General features: G+C 39.6%; 1 protein-coding gene across 3 annotated transcripts in view; it reads left to right on the top strand.

Annotated features, from left to right (window-relative positions):
• The window catches only part of bcl11aa (BCL11 transcription factor A a), a 55,399-nt gene that overhangs the window by 5,887 nt on the left and 24,500 nt on the right, over window positions 1–25,012 (top strand). For 2 of the 3 annotated variants that reach the window (XM_026223910.1, XM_026223909.1), the window contains exon 2: window positions 1,271–1,606. In XM_026223910.1, coding sequence (XP_026079695.1) covers window positions 1,271–1,606 — 336 coding nt within the window. Of the gene's footprint in view, window positions 1–1,270; window positions 1,607–16,989; window positions 17,025–25,012 lie in introns of those variants that run through there. The other variant, XM_026223911.1, reaches the window with a different exon arrangement.

The following is a 25,012-nucleotide window of genomic DNA, read 5'->3' as shown; positions in this document are numbered from 1 at the left end:
GGTATTATTATTAAATCACGACTGAAGTTTTGCATATATCGATTATCTCTGTGTTTTATCACAATCACTCCTAACTGGAAGTTTTACAGCTGTTATCATTACGAATTCATTACGAATCAATATCTCTATGTATCCCTCTGTATCTAGAAACCAGTCCTTAAATACTTTGAGTTCACTTTAAATCGAGTAGGCTTTCTTTTATTGATTTGAATGGAGAGAATTTAATCTCGAAAAAAAAAAACAAATGCAGAAAAACAAATCAAAACTACGTAATAGCGAAAAGCGTTAGCTACTACATATAGAAGGGAGATTTATCACATTTCGTTATTCTCCTTCATGTGCAAATGTGTCAGAAATGATCCTCATAAGCACGTCTGGGAGATACTCCACATCTGCCCCTCAATATCTGCCCCAGACTGGGCTGAAGTAAATTTAACCGCCCTGCACATGATCCTTACACCTTTTTATCAAAATCTGTACCAATCATCACCCACTAAAATTAAAATCTATTTTTTGATTCTCTGTGGTTTTAGGTTCATTAAAGCATGAAATTGGCAGCTTATAAAGAAGGTCAAGATTTTTAACCATTAGGAAGCTAATGTAACCTCTGCGCAAAATTTCACTAAACAACCATTATAAAAGTACCTGCGCGCGCGCGTGTGTGTGTTTGTGTGAACCTTACAGCTAACTTTATCGTGAGGGGGAAAAAAAGCTAATAGCCTTTACTGTGTGAAGCTTGTATTGTTGCAGGTGTGACTTGTGTCGGCTTTTCTGGATATCTACACGTGTTGTCCATACAGTCATTTCATGATCCAGATGTGTGTATGGCTGACCGAAACAAAGAGTCAGACTGAGATGAATTTACTGCAGTTTTAGACACAGATGTTAATGCACCAAAGCAAATATAACACAATTTTGTTGTCTTTACTGTTATATCATAATAAATCATATGTTAATAAGATGTCAAGTTTATGTGAATTTTATGTTTTATGCTTGTTCACTGAAGTTTAACTGACAGTGACTAATAATCTTTTTTTTTTCAATTATCATGATTTTTCATAACTTGTAAGGTAATTACGGATCAGAAATGTAAAATATGGTTTTGAAATTATAAGCTAAATGAAAGTGGTGAATTAACATTAATTGTGTATCCTTGTTCTTTTTATCCTGTTATGTGCTCCCTCATCTTGACTGCGTTCATTACAGCACCCAGTCTCTAATATTCCCTCTGTTTTTCGTTCCCTCTGTGCATGATTCTTCCTGCGTGCAGCCGAGCCCCTGTCTGCCGTGGTCTCGGAGGAGAGGCAGGAACAGCGCGGGCTGGTACAGGTAGCTCCAGAGGGAGACCAGGACCTGCTCACCTGTGGCCAGTGTCAGATGAACTTCCCTTTGGGAGACATCCTTATTTTCATTGAGCACAAAAGGAAGCAGTGCAATGGCACTTTGTGCATGGACAAAGCAGTGGATAAGCCCCCCTCGCCCTCGCACGGTGAGCTGAGGAGAGCCTCCAAACCCGTGGAGGTGGGCGTCCAGGTCACGCCGGAGGACGATGACTGCTTATCGACGTCTTCTCGAGGAATCTGTCCCAAACAGGAAAACATTACAGGTAACCTCATCCCATTTCAGTTGTCTTTTAAATATAGAAAGGCTGTGCGTGTATCTGTGTGAGGAACATTTCATGGTGGAGCCGAGTTGTTGTGTGGGCCACATATCGTAGACACATGTCCTTTATCGTTGGGGTGTCTCGTTCGTAGCTCTGGAGACGAATCAGAGTGCTGAATATTTAAAAGCTGTGGGGCAGGAAGGGGAAGGGGGTATATTCAATCAAACCTCAGAGTGAGAAGCCATTACGAAGACCAAAAGAGGAACCGGCATTACTTCATAGAGTACAAAGATAAAAAAAAAAAAAAAAACTTTTAAAATCTGATTTATTATCTCAAGATCTCAGCTGCTTGGAATCAAGGATCTCTTTCAGATGGACTCTGTGAGATTTGGATAATTAAGCTCAGATTCGAACCGTAGATCACACATTCCCACCACCGACTGCATGCTTCGGCACATTTAAGCACATTTGCACTTTGTGTTTCAAATCCTCTGGTAACTTGTCATTCACTCTCCATGGCAATCAAATGAGGCCCAAAGTGGCAGACTGTGACTTAAAAGTTACAGATTTGTTAAAGTAGAGTGCAAAGGGTGTGTTCTTTATGGCACGACGGACTGCTCATCTCTGTTGGGAGGAGAAAAATAAAAGGGATTGAGAGGGGGAGATTTTGGCACTGGAGGGGCAGCTCGAGGAGTCCTTGCTGTGAGAGAAGAGGCCATCCCCCTTGGTGTGTGTCCACAGGCTCATGGGAAATGCCTCTCTGTGCTGCACAGCCTTTCTCATGTGGTCCCGACAGATGTATCTTGATTTCGTTGTGGGTTCTTGCACAGCCACATCTTATCCTTATAAATACGCGCCTGCACATTTTCACTTTCTGTCAAAAAAGGAAAGGAAATGGAAGGCCGTTCGGGTATTTTGGTTTGTCAGGAAACAATAACACATTGCTAATTATTTGTTTTAGTTTTGTGGATGTGCGTTTTAATTAGCGGTTGGCTTTATGCACTATATAAAACACGGAAAATACAGTCATAAAAAAGATAGTCCCTAATTTCCACTGTAAACAGCTTAAAATAAAGGCAACCCTGGAATCTTAGAGCAGCGTAAGTCTAATCTTGCTTAAGCTGGGCGCTAAGTGAAATGAACTGCTTTAAGTTGTCGGCGTGTTATGATGTGTCCATGAGTGTTTTTTGCTGGTGGGGCGATTTAGAGTGGCTGTTTTTTAAATGTAGAAAATGTGAGAGTGAGACTTTCCAGCCTGTTTTTCTGGCTTGGCTTTATGTTTGGCCATTCTCTGGTCTGCCTCAAAGATCAGGTTCCAGGAAGCGTCTGGGTCCGGTTAGCCCCATCAACAGTCATTTGGACTTGACCCTTTGCTCTGGGCTAATTATCGTCTGCTGAGTTCAAGTATCAAGTTGTTTTCCAACAGTTCCCTCTTGCATAGTTTGAGAAGCCTCCTAGTTTGTGTGCATATAAATGTTTACAATAATCTGCTGTGGATTGTGCTATAGTACATTTAAATTTGATCAGATATGGAGGCTGAATGGGGTCATTTGTGTCTGCTTGCCCTCTTTGTTTTAAGCATGTTGATGCAGTTTGAGCACAAATTATACAAACTTAATGCGAGTCGGCTATCGCGCACGTCTCTTGTTTCTGTCAGCCACTAAACTGGGTTATTAAACTCATTTACATCATAATGTATCAGGGTTCAGCTGATAGCGTTGGGTCACTGGTATTATGTGTGCTTGTTATTATTATTATTATTTTTTTAAACAATTTTGTGGGAAGGTCCATAACAGCTTCTCAGCGTGTTACTGCATCTGCTGCCATGGCAGGTCAGACAGGGAAGAGATATTAATTAGCCATATTATACACGATTTCAGACATAACATATTCAAGGTTAGTTGTGACTGCAGCTTACCATGAATGTATAAACCAGAATAATTTGAGTGTGTGTGTGTGTGTGTGTGTGTGTGTGTGTGTACCTGGGTTAGAGGTGCTTTAGAACATCACAAAATTGCAGAAGGAAAGCTGGTAGTTCAATGCTTTTAAGAAAAACATTTTTATTGCATTTCTATCATTTTATATATATATATATATATATATATATATATATATATATATATATATATATATATATATATATATATATATATATATATAGTTATTCAATATTTTTTAAGGGAACGTTTTAAATTCTGTTTTCTGTTTTCTATTTTGTATATATTATTTTATTATTTTTTGTATATTTTATTGTTACATTTATTTATTTTTATTTTGTCATATTTTTATTTTATATAGTAATTGTTATTATTTATTGCATCTATTTTTAAAGATGGATCATTAGACTATATTTCAGACGACCAAATAAGGAGATTGGTATGTGTGATGTAACCACTCCATTTCCATATAGAGCTGCTCAGTGTGAGAGAAGGCAGTACCTGTCACAGAGGAATGGATTTGCTGTGTGAGCATATAAAGTGGCAATGCACACGTGTGTGTGTGATTGTGTATTACCCCAAATAGCACAATGTATCCTTGTGAGGAGGCCTTACTAGAGAGAACCGAGACCTTCTCCTCTCCCATGCAGTGATTTGATACAGTCATAATGTATTTATTTAATTTTTAATCCTTAAATGAGATTTTGCATCCTTTCAGTTCTTAAAAATGGCAAAAAATAGACAGGTTGACACAAAAGTGTCTTGTTGAATTAATGCTCTTCCCAGAGCTTTGAATCCGCTCTGTAGATATAATCGGCATCGTGTCCTTTGCCGCACAATATAAGATGTCTGATGAAATGTAAAAATTATGCAGAGTAACATCCTATGATCTTCTGTTTCGCAACGCCTTGTCCAAAAACATGTCGATGGAACAGATTGAATTCGCTTTGGCTCACGATATGGGGCCATTTGGGGCTCTGAACTTTTTTTTTTTTGTCAAGCGCTTTTCAAGACTCTGTCTTTCGCTATGGCAGCCCTTCAGAAATTATGACTGCTCTCCAATAAATCGGCAGATTAGATCGGACTAACACTGCCGCCATGCAGAACGGACCTCAATACAGATAATTGTTTTTTAAATGGCCTTTGCTGGGTGGGTTTTTAATGCCTCTAACTCTCCCGCTCGCTTGCCCGTTTTGTCACTCTCTCCCTCTCTGCTATGCATATGGCTGTAGCAGTCAATGTAAATCAGGGGCATCCAATTAATATTGAATCAATTACACTGTGTGCGATTGTCTGGCATGTGAGCCGCCTGCAATTTTCTGTGCCAAAATGTGACCCAAATGAGTGGCTTAACAAAGACCCCAGCAATTTAAGCTTTTTTTTCCTTATTGTTTTTTTCTTCCTCCTTTTTTTTTTCAATCACATATTATCTGGAGCTTGACGATCTGTCATGATCATAATTATCATCAAAGCGCCTTTCTGGATTTCAGCTGTGAGGGAGCGAGTGTGCTGACACTGATCGTTTTTTAAGAGGACTTCTGAGGAGCAGCGTTAGCTGACGTTCGGTCATAAGTGAGAGCCAGTTGTTTTTATTTTCCGAACCGCCCCGTGAAGTGTGTGTGTCTTTGACAGATGTAACAGACTTTCTTTAGAGGCACATGTGGAAATATGCATGTACACAGATGATGCTTAGTGTCACAAGATCATTTTATCTGTGCAGATGTGTGTGTTGGCTGTCATGGCTTAATATGGGGCGACACCCAAACCTTGTTTGTCCTTTTTTTTTTCAAGAAATCAAGAAAATGAATTATCGGGAAGTGACAAAGAGACATGTCTTACCCGAGCGGCGATGGTGCCCTGGAAGTGGCTCTTTATGAATATGTATTCAAATTGTAGGGGTGGAGGCATTCTCCTCTAATTTTCCAAACCTTTTTATTTCCCTTCACCGGCAAGATTTCTTCATACACAAGACCGGTCGTCCCTTTCAAAGAAAACCGTGCTGTTGTATGCCCATGTGTGTTTGTATCTAGTCCCTTCATATGTGTACCATCTCCTGTCTGATCTTAGAAAAAATAGCAGTACCGAATGTGTGTGTGTGAGAGGTGTGCAGAGCTTTTCCAGAGGGAAGAGGTGTAATAATAGCACAGAATGATGTTTAATTCTCTTGGAGCTGTTTTGCTGCATGTGGAGATGTGTCTCGCAGCATCCCTCGCAGAAACATTGTGATATTCTGCATCCTCGGGCTTGATTTGCATGATACAGTCGGCTCGGTGCTGTGGGGGTGGACGGCTTCCTTTCATTCGCCATTCTCATCTAATGGGCTACATGGCTACGGTTGGGAATTTTGTGTTGCACGGGAAAAAACAAGAATCCATTTTTTTTGTTATTTGTGCAATAGTTATTTGTATTCAGTTGAAATTAGATATATTATGTGAAAAATGTATATTTGAAAGGTTTAAACCTTAAAAATCACACCGTTTTACCTGTTTTTTGCACCAAAGCGGGCATACAAGGAAACAAAGGTATTTAGCAGCCAGACGGGCACTGCCTGGCACGGTGCCACCCGCTCCGTCTCAGTTCTCCCACCCCCGCACCCCTTCATACGCTCTTAGCACCCAATGACGCTCTCACCCCCCCATCCCTCCCTCCTGCAGACAATGGCATCGCCTCCTCCATCACAAGAAGAGAAATATCCAGCTCTCTCCTTTCTGTCTGTCCTCATCTCCATAATGCCACCTGATCACGCCGTCTTTCTGCGACTACCTCGAGCGATCGCTTTGTCTTTCCGCCGGATGTTAGGTGAAAAATAAAAGCAATGCAAAAACGCTCAGTATCTGTTGTTGTTGTTCGGAGGCACGTGCAGATGTAGAGTTTCATTTTAGGTCCGTGAGAAGTGTGATTATGCCTCTGCGGAGAGATTTTGTGGTCGTTTTACTGATATCCAAGCTCCCTTCTGGTCTGATCTCCAAATTTTATTTATGCCAACATGTGTGCGTGTTTTGTATGTGGGTGGACGCGCGCAGACCCACTGGGTCCTGTCATATTGCAGCTCTCAAATTGTGTCAGATGTTTCAGAGGAACGTGTCCATAAAAATGTTTATGTACTACAAAGCATATTTATAAATCTCGGCGGATTACAGACAGCTTCTATAAACACAGATAGGAATGGTGGAGAGTTGCTAGGCCGTGTGCATGTGTGTGTGACTGCAAGAGGCCTGTGCATTTGTTTGTGGCTTTCTGCAGCCGTGAGGTGTGTGTGTGTGTGTGTGAGTTGGCACTAGTACTGCAGGACATCCCTCAGCAGCCAATGCCAAAGAGAAATTGGCACGGAGCATGGCTGGAGGCATCGGGTGGGCTTCAGGAGGGGTGTCCTCCACTACTCTGTTTACCTTTTACACACACACACACACACACACGCTGTCAGACACATGCGATGGACTCGTCACTGCTTCAGAGCTAGGCTAGTTAAATTTTCACTTCTGTGTTCTTTCTTCTTTCTCTATCCCTACTGGTATTGTTGGGCGGACACAACTCCACTACGAGGTCACCTTGACCAGCTATGCCCCCGCGCCAGCCAGGTCGCTCAATACGATCAATTCATCTGGGCTCTAATGGTTACAGATGGCAGGACTTGAGTCTCTACAGACACCTTCAGCTCTCAGTGTTTTTTCTTTCTTCTCCCTTCCTGTCTGTTTTGCTGCTCTTTCTATCATTCTGTCTCTACTAATCTCTTAAGGGGGTCCGCTTCCCACCTGTTGGGAAGAAAAATCACAAACGAGATTACTTTAATATCTCAACAGTTGCTCCAAACAGTGCTGAGATTAAATTTTTATTTTTGCTGATATCTCAGATTTTTCAGATTTGTCAAAGATATCTAAGTCTGCAATCAAATTTCTCTTAAATATATATATTTTTTTACTTATCTATTAATTAGGTCAGTTTTTGTTAAAAAAATCTTTCATTACCCTTTGTAACTTCTTTAGCAATCTCATATTTTTAGTAAAGCTTTACCAATGTCTAAAAACTGATAAGATTTGCCTAGATTTGAAAATATGTGCAACCAAATCTCTGTTTGATTTGATTTTAATTTATCCACGTTCATTTTCTTGTTTATATGTAACCTTTCATCTCATTTGTGTCTATTATCATTTCTCCTAGAGTTTTTTTTTTCTCCTAAAGCAAAACAAAGAATTTAAGAAATTTCTCCTTAAGCAAAACATCTGGGGAAAGGTCAGTTTTGTTTCAGATTTTTTAAATAGTTACTTGAAACTATAAAGTCAACTGAACTATAAAAGAGCACCATTTTTGCCAAAACTGAATTATACAGACTTATCTAAACTATAATTTTAGATTTTACACATTAGTTTTGTGTCTATTTGTATGTATCCTACAGGATTTTAAACATCTGTTAAAAGCTTAACGTTGTTTCAGATGTTTATCCTTTCTTTCTTTCTTCTTTTTTTTTTTTACCCCTCTTAAAGTTACTTAAAACTCAAAGCCACCTGAACTATAAAAGAGCAATCTCTAAGCAGTGACATTTTTTTCTCAGGCAAGTGCCCTCAAGAGTTCACACAGGTGAAGACAGGACGTTAGATACCCATTTCCTGATCCGGTTCTGTTAAAAAAAACACCAGAGTATTAAGCAGGACAGGTTGTCTCTTGCAGGCTGGTGGATCTCCATCAAAACCTTTCACTTGAAGCCACTCCACACCCCTCGCCCCTGTGAGGTCCTCAAGAGCGTGCGTGCCACAACTGGAGCTGCCATCCGTATCTCCCTCTCGCTGTTTGTGTGTGATTTGGGTGGTTGCCTGCTTTGCTCATGTTGGTATTGGGTGCCTGCCTAGTTTTAGTGGGTTGTAGTGTTTGTGTATGTGTGTGTACACGTAGTTGCGTGTGTGTATGTGGTTTTAGACTCTGCCGCTGAGACAGTATGCAGACGCATTGCGTGACGAGAGCTGCGATCTTTCAAAGATTAATGATTAGCCTAATTTTCTTTTATTTGACATTTTTTGATTATTTCTGTCATCTAGACACTATATGTTAAATTTAGAAAATAGAGTTTAACAAAAGATTGCATTAGATACATTTATAAGGTTGGTTATGTTTATATGATTATTTTTAGTGTGTTTGTTATCCGTTTGCTGGGTATTCAGATATCCAGATATTCGGTACAGTAAGCTCACTGTAGCTTTGTGTGTGTGTGTGTATGTACATATATGTGTGTATACTGTTTATAGATCCATATGAATGTTCAGAAATGTCCTGTTCTGTCAGTTCCAGTGGTGACTGGGCTCTGAATCTCTTCTTTACTGTGTTGGAGACCCGTGTGGGTCACAACCCCTCACCTAGAGCAGGACGGCCTGTCATACTCTTTCCCCTCCTGCCTGCCAATAAGTTAATTGCTTTATTTTTAGATTTGAGTGGGATGAAGCCGCCCAGAGCCCAGCTGCAGCCCACACAGGCTCAACCTACCTGTGACCACAGGAGCTCTAATATTTGATCTGTGTACAGTTAGACACAGATATCAACCTTCACTTTCATTTCATTTCATTTCAAGACTCAGATTATGCTTTTTTGAGTGCTCACCTGAAAACTCCTTTTGCTTTTGTAATTGAAGAGAATTTTATATATTTCTCAGTGATATGGCATTTTAGAGTACAACATTTTTTTTGGTACTATATATATATATATATATATATTATATATATATATATATATACAACTAAAAGAAAATGATCAACCTTCAATTTAATTGATAAAGACACCAAATCATCTCTTTTTTTGTGTCTTTCATATTCTATGAGTGCTGAAAAGTTTTGATACAGTGTATTTGTATTTACTTACCTGTAGCCTTGATTTGATTTAATTGAATTGCTTTTATTGTAAATATTATCAGCACTGTAATTTGCATAACTAATGGAAAACAAATGATTATGTCTGCACTAAAGCTAGGTTTTTATTACCTCTGTTACAGCTCTACCTCCTCAGACGTCTGCTACCACAAATATTGAACTGCTTTTCAAATGCTCATTTACTCAATAAGCCGGCAATTGCCATAAAAGCGTTTCCTCTTTATCTTTTGTTAACCGATCTGTATGAAACCAAATAGAAGCAAATAAAGATTTTGAAGAGTCGAGTAAAGCTGAAAATCAGCTTGGTTAAGCAACCATTATTGTGCTGATTGGTCTCTAAGCTCACACCTAGACCCTCACTAGCCTCTGTCAGGCCCATGGGGTTCACGTACACACACACACACACACACACATACACATGCACACACGCACACACGCACACTCCTGTTAACAAATTTAAGGAAAATGGTGCAACATCTACTCGTAAAAACATGTGCTGGTGACACACACACACACACAAACCGCTACTTCCTGACTGAATCTTACTGATAATTTGCTCAGGCTCATTTGAATTTTAAGCACTTCTTTAATCTTCAAAGCCTAAATTGCTTTATGAATATGCATGGTGTGGGCAGACTTTAGTTCATTACCTAGTTGTAAATTCTAATGACCATTAGGTCTTCTCAGTAATTGCCAATTGTTTTGCATTTTTGATTGGCCTATTACCATACGCATTCTGAACACATCAGCATGGCCTGTCAGACCTTCTGCAGGGAGCTGTCTATGAGAAAGCATGCTTGCGTTCGTAAGTGTGTATGTGCATGCTTACATAGGGGAGAGGGTCATGTGGAGAAAAAAAAAAGAAGAAGAAAGGAAGCAAAGGTATAAATTGCTTCTGAGCGTTGCTTTTTTTCATCCCGGATTTTGAGCGAGAAATGGAGGTTGTAAATGAAAGCAACGTTTGTATGTGAAGATTGAAAGTTCACCGGGAGATTTGACATATTTAATTTACTTGATGACTCCGCACACCCTCATTAATGCACTTTGCATACAGCGGCGCACTTAATCACTGCTGATCAGACTCGGCTCAGCCCGCCGTTGTAACACACTGCAGAGATAGCAGAGAGAGCCTCGTCTAACCACTCAAATTACGCACACACTGACAATGATTCTGCCTTCTGCACATGACGATATTTGTACATTTTTTTTCCCTGCTCCAGACCCACCGTAAACCCCTTCCCAACAAGGAAGCAGATGTTGAACACCTCCTCCCCCCAAACACACACACATACTCTTGCTGGGATTCAAATGCTAGTGCCATTTTCTGAGAGTGATTTGTCTTACTAAGTGAGGCTCTCTGTTAACATGCTGAGGGAAATTAATTAAATCTTTCAGCACATTGCGTGTGTCCCTCCGCATGTGGACATGTGGCTGTAATGGTTCCAGATCTCAAACATGTTCATAGAGTCGGAACCCATATGGAAATGCACACGTAGTGACACACACACACACACACACACAGACACACACATCTCGCCATGTATCAGTGTATTCATTTCCCAAAAGAGAGACTGTCATATGTAATTGAACCAGAAAGAGACTGAGAGTGGGCATGTGGACAAAAAATATCAATCAAATAAATTCATGCATGTATTATAATGAGCAATCAGATAGAGAGCTGAAATAAAAGAAAAAGTTAAATGTTATGAAATTTAATTAAATAATAAAATAATATTTTAATAATGAAATAAGAATTAAATAATAAGTTGATAATTTTAATAATAATAATAATGATAAACTAAACAAACAAACAAACAAACAAACAAACAAACAAAACCCCAAAAGGTAAATAGTTTTTTTTTTCATATTTTGCATATTGCTGTTTTTCTCTTTTCTCTCCTTGCCTGTTTTCACCAAAAGTGCTTTGAGGGAGCGCTGAAGCCTACATTGCGATGAAAAAGAATTCTTAATCAGGAAAAAAGTAAGTTGTGCACGGCTGCACGGTTCACTCCTCGGATGGACGCGCCGCTTTCAGGAGAGGAGGGGAGGACAGGGTTGGAGGGGGAGGAGAATAGACTCGGGCCGGTGGGACTCGGCAGGCACTGTTTCCTCCGGACTCCTTTAGCCCTACCCTGACTGTGAGCATGCTTCAAAGTTGTTAATATTCAGCTGGGAAACCGTATCCAGAACACAAATAAATTATTAAGTGCATGAACTTTTTAGGCAGTAAGATGAACTGATGGGGCACATCTGTGAGATCCAGGGTCTTTTTTTTTATTTGTGTGTATGTGTGTGTGTGTGTAGCGTGGTGTAGTATGGGTTTCTTTGCATGCATGCGCGTGTGGTGTGTGTGTGTGCCTGTTTGTGTGCATGTGCAGAGTGGATCTGCCCTTTCCGACTTCCCAGCCTCTGGTCTCCGGCCAAGGGCATGCATAATTGATTGCACACGCGCTATCATTTTCTTGATGTAATTGCCTTAGTAAGATATGATGAAATCTAATGGATAATTTATCGTCTCAAAATGGGTAAAGAAAGAACGAAACGGCTGTGCATGTTTAGGGGGAAAGCGCTGGCTGTCCGTTTGACTCCATCCCGGGCGGCATGTCTGATGTCTGTAATATGGGTTGATTAGTTCTCTTTTCTCCTTGATTAGCGGACTTAAGGAGTAAATTCTTTATCAATCTCTCCATCCTGAGGTCTTCCCTTCAGCCATCTGTGTCTAATTTCATCCTTAATTCAGCTTTAAGCTCTTTTCCCTCTTTGTCACCATCTCTTTGCACCTGTACAGCAGAGTGTATTGTCATCCTTTGGGAATTATGTTTGTTGTTTGATTGAGACGTATTGCTCTGGACTGCTTGCAGTCAGCTTATGTGATCTGTTGTGTGCCGCATGCATTCACTTGTGTGTGTGTGTGTAAGTGTGAGATGAGATCCTGGCAAAGGCTCTGGACTGTTTGTTTCACAGTGGGGGTTGTGAACCGTGTCTGTTTGTGCTCTGAACAGGAACCTATCCCTGATGGGTGCTGCTGTCTCTAGTCTGTTGCCTGAGCTCATACAACACACATACACACACACACATGCATGCATAAACACACAGTGGGGCTTTACCTGTGTATTTGGACCATGCATGATATATAGACGACCTGCTCATGTTGTGGCTGCCTTAACCCCTGTATCAGCTGTCATCGGAAACAGAACTATCTGAAAAGTGGGAGGAGACATATTCTAAACTTCATCCGAAAAGTGATCACTATATGTTTATTCTAGAATATAGTTGGGAACCAAGAGTTGCAAGCCAGAACTGTTTTTTATGCATTGCTATTCAGTGCAAAGCAAAGTCCCAATTTCCTAGCCTCTGACTCCTATGTGCCAGTTCTTTTTATTGAAAACACTGCGCAACCAGTGACGTCTGATTTCCAAGCAAATGATACCTATGAGTCAGTTATTTTTTTTAGTAAAAAAAATAAAAATAAAAGGTGCTGCAGTTTCTAATTCAGTTGGACTTTGATCTGCAAGTCTTCTATTTCAGTATGTCCGATTTCATGAACCATTCTGTGGCTCATGAGACCTAAGTCGCTGTAGTTTTTGGTTGTTCATAAGATAATGTAACTAAAGATAAACATTATACATTTAGGCAGTTGTATTTTATAAACATTAAGAAATTAAGGGAATATGTTGCCACATTTTTTTGGTTCTTTTTTGTTTTACATTTATTGTTGAAATGATCCAAGCATTTGGCAACAGAATGAACTTTCTAAGGTTTATAATAGTATGGGTGACATGTCTTTATATTCCACATTATTTATCAACTGCAAAGAATATTGGACACTATGATAAATGTTATACCTAACTGAGGAAAGGTATGAAAAGAATATATAATGCTGTCTTTGATTGCGAGACAAAAACTGCAGTAAATTGCCCTCTATTTGAAAATCCCCGCAAGCAAGTACTAAAATACCCTTAAGTCCAGCTCTTTTTTCCCTTTCTCCTGTGCCTTCTCTCCCTATCCCTCCCTTGTTCTTTTATACTTTTCCCTCTCTTGAGTTTCATTCTCTCCGTTGCATGTCATTCCAGGGAAAATCCAGAAGCCGTATGAGTCTCGACACGTCTGAGGCTAATGCTAACCCTTCTTTTTATCTCTTCTCTGCCCTGCTGGATCTCTCACACAACTCTCATTTTCGTTCCTAATTCTTCTTTTTGTCTCATTTCGATATTTCTCTTAAAGTCAAACACAGTATCCATGTTAAAAATCTGCTATACAAAATCCAATTTAAACCTGGGAAGAAATGTTTTTGTCTTTTGAAAATTCTCAAGTTATGATTTAAAATGTGAAGATTCTGCACTATTAACTATGCAGATTTGTCGTATTGATCATGGGATTCATTCACTCAATCAAGTTTTTGGATCATTCTGGAGAACGTAATCATCCTATTTGACATAAGCATGTGAGTTCATGCAGCTTGTGTGCTAAAACAAAAAAAAAATCTGAATTTCATGTTCATATTTAATTCTACGTTTTCACTCAAATAATCATCTGATAATAAAAAATATTTTATTGCATTACAAATATGCAAATAGAAGCATGTTCACTTTTTGGACCCCACTGAATGTGATAAAATGGTGGAAGGAATGGATCCAGGTCGCAGAGGGTCTGGTTAAGCACATCTGTTCCTGTGAGGGGGCATTGGAATGGGGGTGGCAGAGTCGAGGGGGCATCCACACAAAGACAAAATTGTCCAGTGGGCCCATTAGCCTCCTTGGGCTCAGTGTGGTCAAACTGGCTGAGCCAGACAGGATGATAGATTGCTTTGTCAGAGTCCCAGGGTGAGCCCTGAACCTGAAGTACTTTGTTTATCTCCAACAAAAAGGGAAAGGCTTTAGAATAATCTACGTCTGTTTCTTTTTCGGAGAAAGAGCGATCGGCGAGGGTTTGAGGGGGTGAGGGAGGTGCTGGATGAAGGGGGAGTGCTGGGGCCCTATGGTGGTTGTCCATTAACAGATGAACTTGGCTGAGGTCCAGCTGTTTGATGAGACAGTGTCATAGCCCGCACTCACTCTAGCCTTTACAATTCCTCTCACCCTTCTCTCTCTCTCTCTCTCTTTTTTTCTCTCTCTCTCTCGTCGGTCGTGTTGTCTGCTTGTCTTTTTTCCTACCCCTCATTTTCAGTCTGCTTGTCTGCCTCTATTACTTGATTTCTCTTTCTCTCTCTTACACTGTACCTGCAGCCGATTCCTCAAATGCTTCCAGGTTCCTTTTCGCTAAAGGCGAAAACAACGCTACTTTTCTCTCCACCAGCTGCACCCCCTCCAGTGTCAGAACCAGTTTAGACCGGTTAGCTGGCCTTGTAGCCTGGGCTCCGTCATCATCTTCTTTAGCTTGGAGGACTTTTGAGAACAAAAACAAAACACCAAAAGAAAACGAAAGCGCGATACTGATAATGCTCATGATCTGCGGGTCCCCGGTGGTGATTTAAAGTAAAGAAGGAGTTCAAATTAACACGAAAAAGCGCTATTAGGTTGAGGTAAAACACTCTTTGAGGAAATCAATGTGTTTGAGGGGTGATTTTGTTTCCATTTAGTCCATTTAAGCTGAGCTCAGGGCATTAAATGGGACATGAAGGCCCTTTGTGTGTGTTTTGCTGGACAGGGTCAGATATCGAGTGAGCCATAGCAAGGGCATTTCCTTGGTGGAGTCTGTCACTGTCCGCCCAGCTGCGCTGTGACCGCCTGTCTGATCGCCACTTGCTAAGCAGCTCGCTGAACTCGGGACCCCTGATGTATGACCCACTTACCCTCGGCCAACAGAGGACACCATCGATTCCTCCCTCTACTCTGAGGGATGGTCAGTGAACCCTGGGCCCGGCACTGACCCAGCAGCAGTGATTCATCGGTTGGGACTGTGCTTCATAATTCAGTCCTGGAGTGATGTGAAACTTGGATAGATTGTTTGATTTAGACATAGGTCTGCAGTGTTCAAACAGTCATTAAAACCTGGGAATATCAGGGAAATTAAGGCCTTTGAAAATGACATAATATAGTAATTGTTGGGTTTTTTTTGTTGAAAGAAATTAAATGTTTTATTCAGAAAGTATACGTTAGACTGATCAAAATTTACAAAATAATTCTATTTCAAATAATAAAAAAAAACATTTAAGCAGCACAACTGTTTTTAAAATGTAATGTTTCATGAACACCAAATCAGTATATTATAATGATTTCTGTAGAACATTCTCAAAATGTACATTAATTCATCAAATTTACTCGCATACAAATGATTTATTTTAGATTTTTTAGAATGAGTATAGATTTCTTATATTGGCCTGTTATTGGCAATACCATGAAAACAATTATTGTCTAATTGGTATTGGCCAGAAATTCTATATTGGTGAAATCCAAGTAATCATAAATGTTTCAAAAAGTCAATAGTACCAACCTCCTGGACATTAAGTTTGCTGCTGTTGATTTGATAGAACAGATCTTAGTCTTTTTGATTTGTTTGATTTTGTTGAATTTCTGTTTCACTGTATCTGATCTAATCATCGGAACAAGCATTGATTTATTCAGTCGGATACATACAAGCAACAGTTTTTAATATTCTATACTAGAATGGTCTTTTGAAGGCAAGGGTAGACTGCTTCCTTCTGGAGCAATGTATCATAAAAGCAATCCCTCTTATCTGAGGCACGGCCCACTTCCCCATCTCATGTGAGGTGTCGTATCAAAGGTGAGCATGGACACAGGGAACAGAGGTCAGTACTGGTCTACTCTGCAGTTAATCAGCCATGCCACGCACACACACACACACACACACACACACAATCTGCCTCATAGACACAGCTGAAACAGTTATCCACTGGATCATACTGCTGGGCACCAACTGTCAATCACTGCCTGGGATCCGACATTATGCCTTTTCAAACTTTATTGTTTGGATCATAAATGAGGCTATTATTTAGATTTTCACATGTGTATTTTTCTTATATATAGCTTTATTTATGTGAATATGTACATTCTTAGTATTCAGCATGTCACCAAATGTTTACGACACAGTCACAGTTATGTTTATGCATTTAACCAGCACCAGTTTTAGTTGAATGATTTCCTGGTGAGTTTTATTTTTTCCTCAAATATGTGTTCGCCGGAGGGCAGTAACATTTATTTGTATGTGAGTGAGTATGTGTGGCTGACCTGAATAGTCAGTCTAGAAGTTTTCTCCAAGTACTCTTTAGGGAGCCGGCTGTGAATATCTCCAGCTCTTCCCTTGAATTCATGGGGATAGACCAGAAAATATGTGTCTCCGGTCAAATGTTAGCTGTGTGTGTCTGTGTGTGTGTTATACACCTTCCTGAATACCAGTGTGTCTGTTATTAAAAGCAATAACTTTCTCAAAAATGAAACCGTATCATCATTTACTCACCCTCATGTCATTCCAAAACTGCTAACGATTTAAAGATGAAACACAAAAAAGAAGACATTTTGAAATATGTTCCAACTGTTTTTGTCCATACAATGAAGGAAAAAAGGGGTCCAAAAACAAACACTAGATCCTATTGACTTTCATAGTACGAACAAAAAATATCTTTTTTTGTGTTCCACAGAAGAAAAGTCATGCAATTTGGAACAACATTTACAGGTGAGTAAACAATGACCAGCAAACTAACATATCTATGTACATGTTCAAGCTTTGTTTTGGTGGCAGATTCACAGGTCACGGTGTGTGTGCTACATGAGACGGCTGGTATTTCAGAGTGTGTTCAATTTGGCGCTCATGTATGTGTTTGGAAGAATGGACTGTGGTACATGTAACCTGATTGGGGTCAGAGATCTGAACCCCAGATGTAACCACAGGCCAGATACGGCTGGGCCTGGGCCAGACTTACAGGACATAGAGAGACCAGAGCGGTACGTATAGGAGGACAGGCTCAACATAGACAACATGGAATTCATTACACCTTGCCCACCGTCGCTGGCTTGGATTTCTAAGGATATATGTGATCCGGCTATGTGTGTATTAAATAGCACAGAGCAAACTCGATACTATTTCGCACAACTTTGGCCAGCAGGCTATTTCTGGATACACACAATATCACACACATTGTACAAGAAACTGCAAAAATGTGTTTTATTTGATGTTAGCATTACAGTAACTACACAAACAGGAACTTTTAAAAACAAAATCCCACTACACCAACTGAAAAATAAACTCCTCTACTTCCTCCTCTTTTCAACCGTCACTTTCCCTTCACACTTCACTTGCTCACTTTAAAACCATGTGAGTGATGTTTTAAGGTGTCATAGATGATGCATTTGACCTCAATTTGGTAGATTTTATTAGTAGATGTCCCATAATGCATTGCAACAAGCTCACTGGAAAAAATAAACTCAAGATCATGCAAGATTAATTGATTACTAATAGACATATTTTTTTAAATGTTATTTTTGTATAGATGTTTTTGTATTCATTAATGAAATAGTTCAGTGTAATTAATTAAATATTGATTTTCATTTTCATGGCTACTAAAAATTGACCCCCTCCCAAACTATATATCAAATTAGATAATTATAATGATAATAATAATAATAATAATAAACATAATTTAAAACATTCTATATATTGTGGAATACTGTAAAATAAAAAAGTACTTGAGAAATACAATATTATATTAGGCTATAGTAAAATTATTATGATGTACAAAATGACTATACTAATATTTATGGCTGTCATAATTTCTTAATTTCCAAATGGTAAACAAATTAACTTTTTTAAATGTGGAAAACAAAAAAATAAAATAAAAAATAGTGGAAAGTTTCTCTTTTGTTGACAACAGCTAGCTCATAAGTGTTTCCCATTGCAAGTTAGGAAGATGACAAGAAATAGCAATATCCAAACATCAAACATTATTGAAGGAGAGGTTTTATGATATTTATAATGCTGGCTTAGAAGACAGCTGCAGTATTTTGTGATAATATTATTTTTAAGGAAAGCATAGGGTACTGGGATGCCCAAGCAACACAGGTGAAACCTTTAAACCGCCCGTCCCTTCAACTGCTTCTGTTCACATCAATAGAGAGAGAACAAGGTAATGGGTTCGCTGGTGTTGGAGTTTGATGTATGGATTATGTTTACCGTGGCATATTTTGTTTGTGTGCGGGGGCTGTAAGATTGGGCTGTTTGATGAATGGACATGCCCTCCAGATTCACATCAGCACCTGCGCACCCTTCCTTTCCCTCCATCCTGAACACAGCAGTCAAAACTGCCCCCTCACACCCCTGGTGCACCTCCATTTATGGGGTTATAATTGGCTTGAATTAAAAAAAGTGCAGAGACAAAGAGGCTGCATCTTTTTTTTCTTCTTCATAATTGTGTTTATATAACCCATTTCTGATGTTTACTGTCCGTGCCATGAAAGGATATAGTTATGTTTATCTTGGATACAGGTTCACCCACTGTTAGATGTTTCTGTTTAGTTATGCAAACGTGAAGTCTTTCTGCTTACAGGGGCCAGAGTATCTGTGATGTTTGCTTTTGGGCTGTGTGAAGTCTTGTTAAAGTGCCTTTTATTAACAGTTTGCCTAGACAAGAGCTCTTTGGCACTGAGGCATAGAGTGAGAGTGAAAAAACGGAGAGAGAGCAGTTTTCCACAGCTATTACTCCTGCAGAAGGACCATCAAAAGCCACATCAGTGCCCTTAATGGGGCCCAGTCCACAACTGATAGCTTCAATGTGTCCAACAAAACTATAATCCTGAATACTAAAATATCCAGACAGCTTTATGTTTGTAATTCATTAGGTATAGAACATGGAATAAATAGAGAAATTAATCTGTGCAGCTGTAAAATGTGGGGTTTTTAAAGAATTGTTCACCCGAAAAGGAAAATTTCGGTCATTATTTACTCACTCTTAAGTGGTTCCAAACCTGTATGAATTTCAGCTGTAGAAAACTTAAGATACATTTTTGAAGAACATTGTGAAGAGTAAATAAAGATTGGGGCTGCTGAGTTAAAAAAGGGTGCAAAAACTCCATTCAAGTAGTTGTAATAACAGTAGAATAAAATTTCAAAGTTAGTAGAATTAAGAATAATATTTTAATGAAAATATAAAGAAAAAATATTAAAAAACATATTACTTTAAAATATTCATTTTTATGTTTTTATTATTTTAATCTATTTAAATTAAATGTAAATAAGTAGGATTAGGAATAAAAGATTAAAATTAAATGAAAGAAAACATTTTATTTCTGTGCTCATTTGTGCGTGTATATTGTGTGTATATCCAGAGCTCTGAGAAAACGCAACAAATTTTGTTTGTGCACACTTGGAGATTAAAGCTCATCTGATTCTGATCATAAAATCTTCTGATCCATTCGGCTGCTGTGATTAATGAGCCAGTTAGCTGGTTTTGTGAATTGGATGAGCCAATTTATTGAACAGATGAAAAATAATCAGTGAAACTCACCAAGAAGAGCTAGTGAATCATAACTTCTGTTATTCACACATCTTTTGAAGATTACATTGAAAGAGTTGCACAACCAAGTTTATGATGCTCTTGCATCTTTTTAAAAGCTTGACAGCTCCAGTCCCCATTCACTTTCATTGTATTCAAAAACAGAGCAGCCAGTACATTTTTCAGAAAGTCTCCGTCAGTGCGCCACAGTAGAAAGAAAGTCACACCGGTTTGAAACAACATGAGAGTGAGCGAATGATGATGTAATTTTTATTTTCGACTGATCTATTCCTTTAATTCCAAAATGTGGTGGAGTTTTTGGCGAGTGCAGCGCAGGCTTTGTGGTTTGCATGAGAGCAGAGGCCGGTGGCACTCTGTGTGGGGTGGAGAGGTGAGTGTGTGAGTTTGATCTGCTCCATTGTCTTCCCTCTTCACACAGTGCTCTCCAGTGAGAAGTAATCAATAGCAGCAGTGGCTGACTCTCTGCCTTTGTCTGCGTCTCTCTGCAGCTACTGAGAGACAGTTTTGACATCTCGGCATGCCGCGGGCAAACTCTTACCCTCTCTCTCTTTTGCGTACACACATACACACACACATCATGCCAGCCTGGCTGCTCTTTGTTCAATGTTGTACTGCTCTGCCTTTCCGGCACACACAGGGGCTTGTGTAGGAGTGTATCTCTGTCTCTCTCTCCCTCTCTCTCTTTTTTTTTAAACATTCCATTTTTATAACCCTGCGCTGTTAAACGCATTACACTGATTCCATAAGCCGTGCTGTTCTGCTCTGGAGAGCTGATGCTGTGAACTCTGACCTCTGCCAGACTTTATAGCCTTTTAACGAAAAGTTGTTAATGCCTTTGATAAGTTGTGGGTCGGCTGCATGTGCGAGGGAGCGAGCGTGGACGGGCCGTGGGGGAGGAGACTGTGTGTGACCTCACTGCTGGAGTTGAGGTTGTATCAATAGCCAGCGAGTTACTGGCTCTTCAGTTATTTTTAACTGTACAGTAGTTCTTGTGCAGGACGGGGGGAGCTGTACTGTAAAAAACACAGTTTTACTCTACTATGGTGAGACCTGCATGTGAGATTGAGATCCTCGTGAATACAGTCCTCATGCATCTGGTTTCTTTTTGACCATTTGCACCTGGTGTTTGTTTGTGTTGTGGAGAAGGCAGACTGTAAAAAATAAAATTGTTTAGAAAATGAGAATGAAATGTTGGTAGTGTGGTAACGTAATAAATAGTTTTGGTGGCACTGGTCTTTTCATAATTCTAAAAATAATAATTAATAATGAAATATTTTACAAAATTGCTTTGGATAAACATGTCTGCAAAAATCTATAATTGTAAATAATAATTTACTATAATATACTTTAAATTTAGTTGAAGTTTTAGTAATTTTGTTGTGTGCTTATATATCTATATTAGTGCTGTCAAACGAAATTAAATCCAAAATAAAAGTTTTTTGTTTACATAATATATGTATGTATACTGTTCAATTATGTATATATGCACACTAACAGTAAATATTTTGGAAATATTTACATGTATTTAAATGAATAAATAATATTCTTATTTTATATTATATACAAATATATTTAACATAGACATAACATATTTTTCAAGAATATATACATACATCGTTTATACATATATGTATATATATATATATATATATATATATATATATACATTTTTTTTATCATTTTATATTATTTTATTTTTGGCCATGTGCAGCAACCTTTTCCTCTTTTTCTCTCTTGTTTTGTCTGTGTTTTTCTCTCATAGTCCTTGAGACCAGTCACAGATGTCTGTTTCTGCTTGACCAGACAGTGCTGTGCGAGACCTGTTTACAGCAGAGAGCAGTATTCTCAGGTGACCTCTCTGCCCTGCAGACTAAAGGACTGTGTAACACTCTTCATATGTCTTACTCGCCCTTGTCCTTTATTTATTTATATTTTACACAGAAATGAACAAAAGAGGTTTACTCTCCGACACTGAGCGTTCACAGGCCTCAGCGGAGGTGAGCGTGTCACAGGAAGAGAGAGTAAACTGTAAGAGCAGTCCGCTGGGGTGAGCTCTCAATTCAGCTGGCGGTCAATAAACCGTTCCATGTCCCCGCTGACCTTCAGAATGGAGTGACCCCAGCATCCCTCACACAGATCTGACCAGCGGGCCGAACTGCGCTGGACGCGGACACAGCCCAGGCCGCTGCAAACAGGAGCACACATAGAGCTGTTATAGACTAAAGGGCGAGCACAGTTCAGGATTGATTTTCTGTGGGTATTTGTGTGCGTTTGTAAGTGCGTGTGTGTTTATTTTAAAGCGCGGACCGGAGTATTTTCCTGGCCACAGGAGCCGCCACGTCTCTGCACAGATGCCCCGCTGTTTATCGGCTCTGCACTGTATGCATAATTTAAATGGAGACCTTAGCCGCACAAATTAGAGATGGGCTTCTGTTATCATTCATAATTCTCATCTGATAACCACTAATAACAGCCCTCTCCCTCCTCCGACGATGCTCGCTGGATAATGGACCTAACAGCTTTAACCAAATTACCTCCAATACGTATATGCCACAAGGCTAATAAAGCCAAATAAATGTATCACAGGCCGGGTAGCCCAGTGCCTCCTAATGCACATAAATCCACGCTGGCTGGCTCTCATTACCCTGTGTGTGTAGCGGAGGCTAAATCCTGTCTCTATCATGTCCTCCTCCCCCAGTGACCACTAGCTGCCAAGTCAGAGAGGCGAGCTGCCAGTAATCAGCGCGCGTTTCCCCTCGTTCGTCAGCGTGCGCAGAGCGGCCCGCCGCTGTCATGGCCTAGTCCGAAAAGCGATGCTCTTGGTGGCGATGAGGGAGGTTGTTTTGCCTAACAGGTCCACCACTGCGCTTCCTGTACAAGAGTAACAGTCACTCCTGATGTGCTATATATAAACTTGACTGTGAGATTTGTCTGTGAGAGAATTGCAGTATAAAAAGAGTAGCATTAATTAGCGATATCTCACTTGTCATTTTCAAAATCTGTTGAAAGCCTTGTCAGTGGATAATAAAGAGATTTATAGCTGGCGCTGCTCAACAAATGTACTACAGTTTTTTTTTTTTGATGATTTTAAAAAGAAGTCTCTTGTGCTTACCAAGGCTGCATTTATTTGATATAAAATGCAATAATATGACAATTTCATGAAAAGAAACATCAAAAGAACAGCATTTATTGGAAATAGATTTTCTGTAACAATGTAAAATCCTTTACTGTCATTTTGATCAATTTATGGCATCCTTCTTTGATGAATAAAATAATACATTTATTAAAACAAAATTAGTTACCCTAAACTTTTGAACAGTACTGTATCTGCTGCTTTCTTCAAACTAAAAAATAATGAACAGTCATTAAAAAAAATAGTAGTGAAAGAAAAATAGTAAGAAAAAGGTGAAAAAACAATCAAGTTAATTTAATAAATATTTTGTAAAAATGTTTGTATTATTTTTGATTAATAATTAATTAATTTAGCATTTTGTGTGCACATCATTTGCAATATTTAAATTGTATTATGTATATATGGGCATCATTTCAACCATTGGTCCTGCTCTTTAGGAAAAATCCATCTTTGGAGCAGTAGAACTGATGCAGTAGTCACTCTGCTGATGCAGTTTACTCTGTTTGTATCGACTGAGTACATGTGGACACTGTTTGGTGTAGTGATGTGTGTGTATGTGTGTGTGTTTAGAGGAGAACATCTGGACATGACAAGAATGCAGAAGTGAAAATCTCGCACAGCAGACTAAATAACCCCCTTCATTCACTCCCCTTCATGTCTTCATCAGTAGCTGTGAGAGGCCCCCTGCCCGCTCTCTTCCTCCAGTCTCCCTCTCTCTTTTCATCTCTCTGTTTTCAGCCCACTTTTGAGCAGATATGTTAGAGACATCCGCTAGTACTCGAAATGTACAATAAATGATCGATTATGAAATTGCGTGCGATGCACCTCAAAACACTCGTACCAACTGAAATTCTTTCACAGCTATTATGTGAACATAAAAAAATGGGACCTTGTGGTTTTGTGATTTGTTTTGAGATCTGATTGTTAAAGGGGATCACAACTATAGCACATTTACCTTTGTATGGCAAAATTCCACAGTTTTAATAGGAATATCGTAATAGGAATCTGGAATTTCGCATTTTTCACGAGTCAAAACACTTCCCCCGGGGGATTTTGGATCATATTCAAGAGTGTTAAACTTTTCATATTTGCCACGTTTACAAAGATAAATCTGCTTAGGTTGGAAGTGACCTCAGTTGAGCAAAGTTTCACCCAAATTTCGCTAATATGGTTGCTCACTAACGGTGACTTTCAGTTCAGGAACATCACTAACATATATATGTATATATATACACATCGAAACCTCACTAATGTGAAAGTCAGCCACCATAGTGGTCTCCCTCCTCCTTTGTCCCTTTATGTCTCTCGTGCTGTTTCTCACAAGGTTTTCCTGTCACACGTGTCCACTCCAGACGGCTTCACCTCTCGACACCTGAGGAAAGCAAAGCAAAAACAGGTAGTGAAAAAACAAAACCGAGAGAGCAGCGTCTGTGAAGCCATTGAACCGGAATGCTTTTTTTTCATGTTGTTGCCTCAGTGATGTACAGTGAATCTGTTTATTTTTCAGTGGAAGGGTGTTTCCTCCTCTCTATAAATATTCTCTCTCCTGTGTGTATGAGAGAAAGAGAGTACGATGATGGGCTTTTGGCTCTTAAACACACACGCAGTGGTTTTAGCGTGGTACTCTTTTGCTTTGAGCTCAGCCCTGACCTGCCAGGCCCTGTCTCAGATTCCCATGAAGGGCGTGTTGAGACCTTGTGTAATGACACAGTACCACAGAAGCTGCTCAACCTGTCCCCCGTTCTCCTCCTCCAATTTCCCCCCTTCTTCCATGCGCTAATCTTTTGCTCCTTGATTCGGTCCAAACGGTCACAGCTTGACGGACCTGTGACCGGAGATCCGACTGTCTATTCAGAACATGGGAGGTTAAATTGAACATTTTTACATCATCCATAAATCCTCGCTCTTTCTTTCTGCTTGCACCTCCTTGTCTCCTACTTGCCCCCAGATTTGCAGACAAAAGCACGTAGGCCCATTGTTGCATGGCGGTTGAGGGCTGAATGAGAGACCGCGGGTCACTGG

The sequence above is a fragment of the Carassius auratus genome, chromosome 38 (genome assembly GCF_003368295.1).
Source record: "Carassius auratus strain Wakin chromosome 38, ASM336829v1, whole genome shotgun sequence".
NCBI lineage: Eukaryota > Metazoa > Chordata > Actinopteri > Cypriniformes > Cyprinidae > Carassius > Carassius auratus.
The sequence above is the reverse complement of the archived record's forward strand: the minus strand, read 5'-3'. Positions and strand labels throughout refer to the sequence as shown.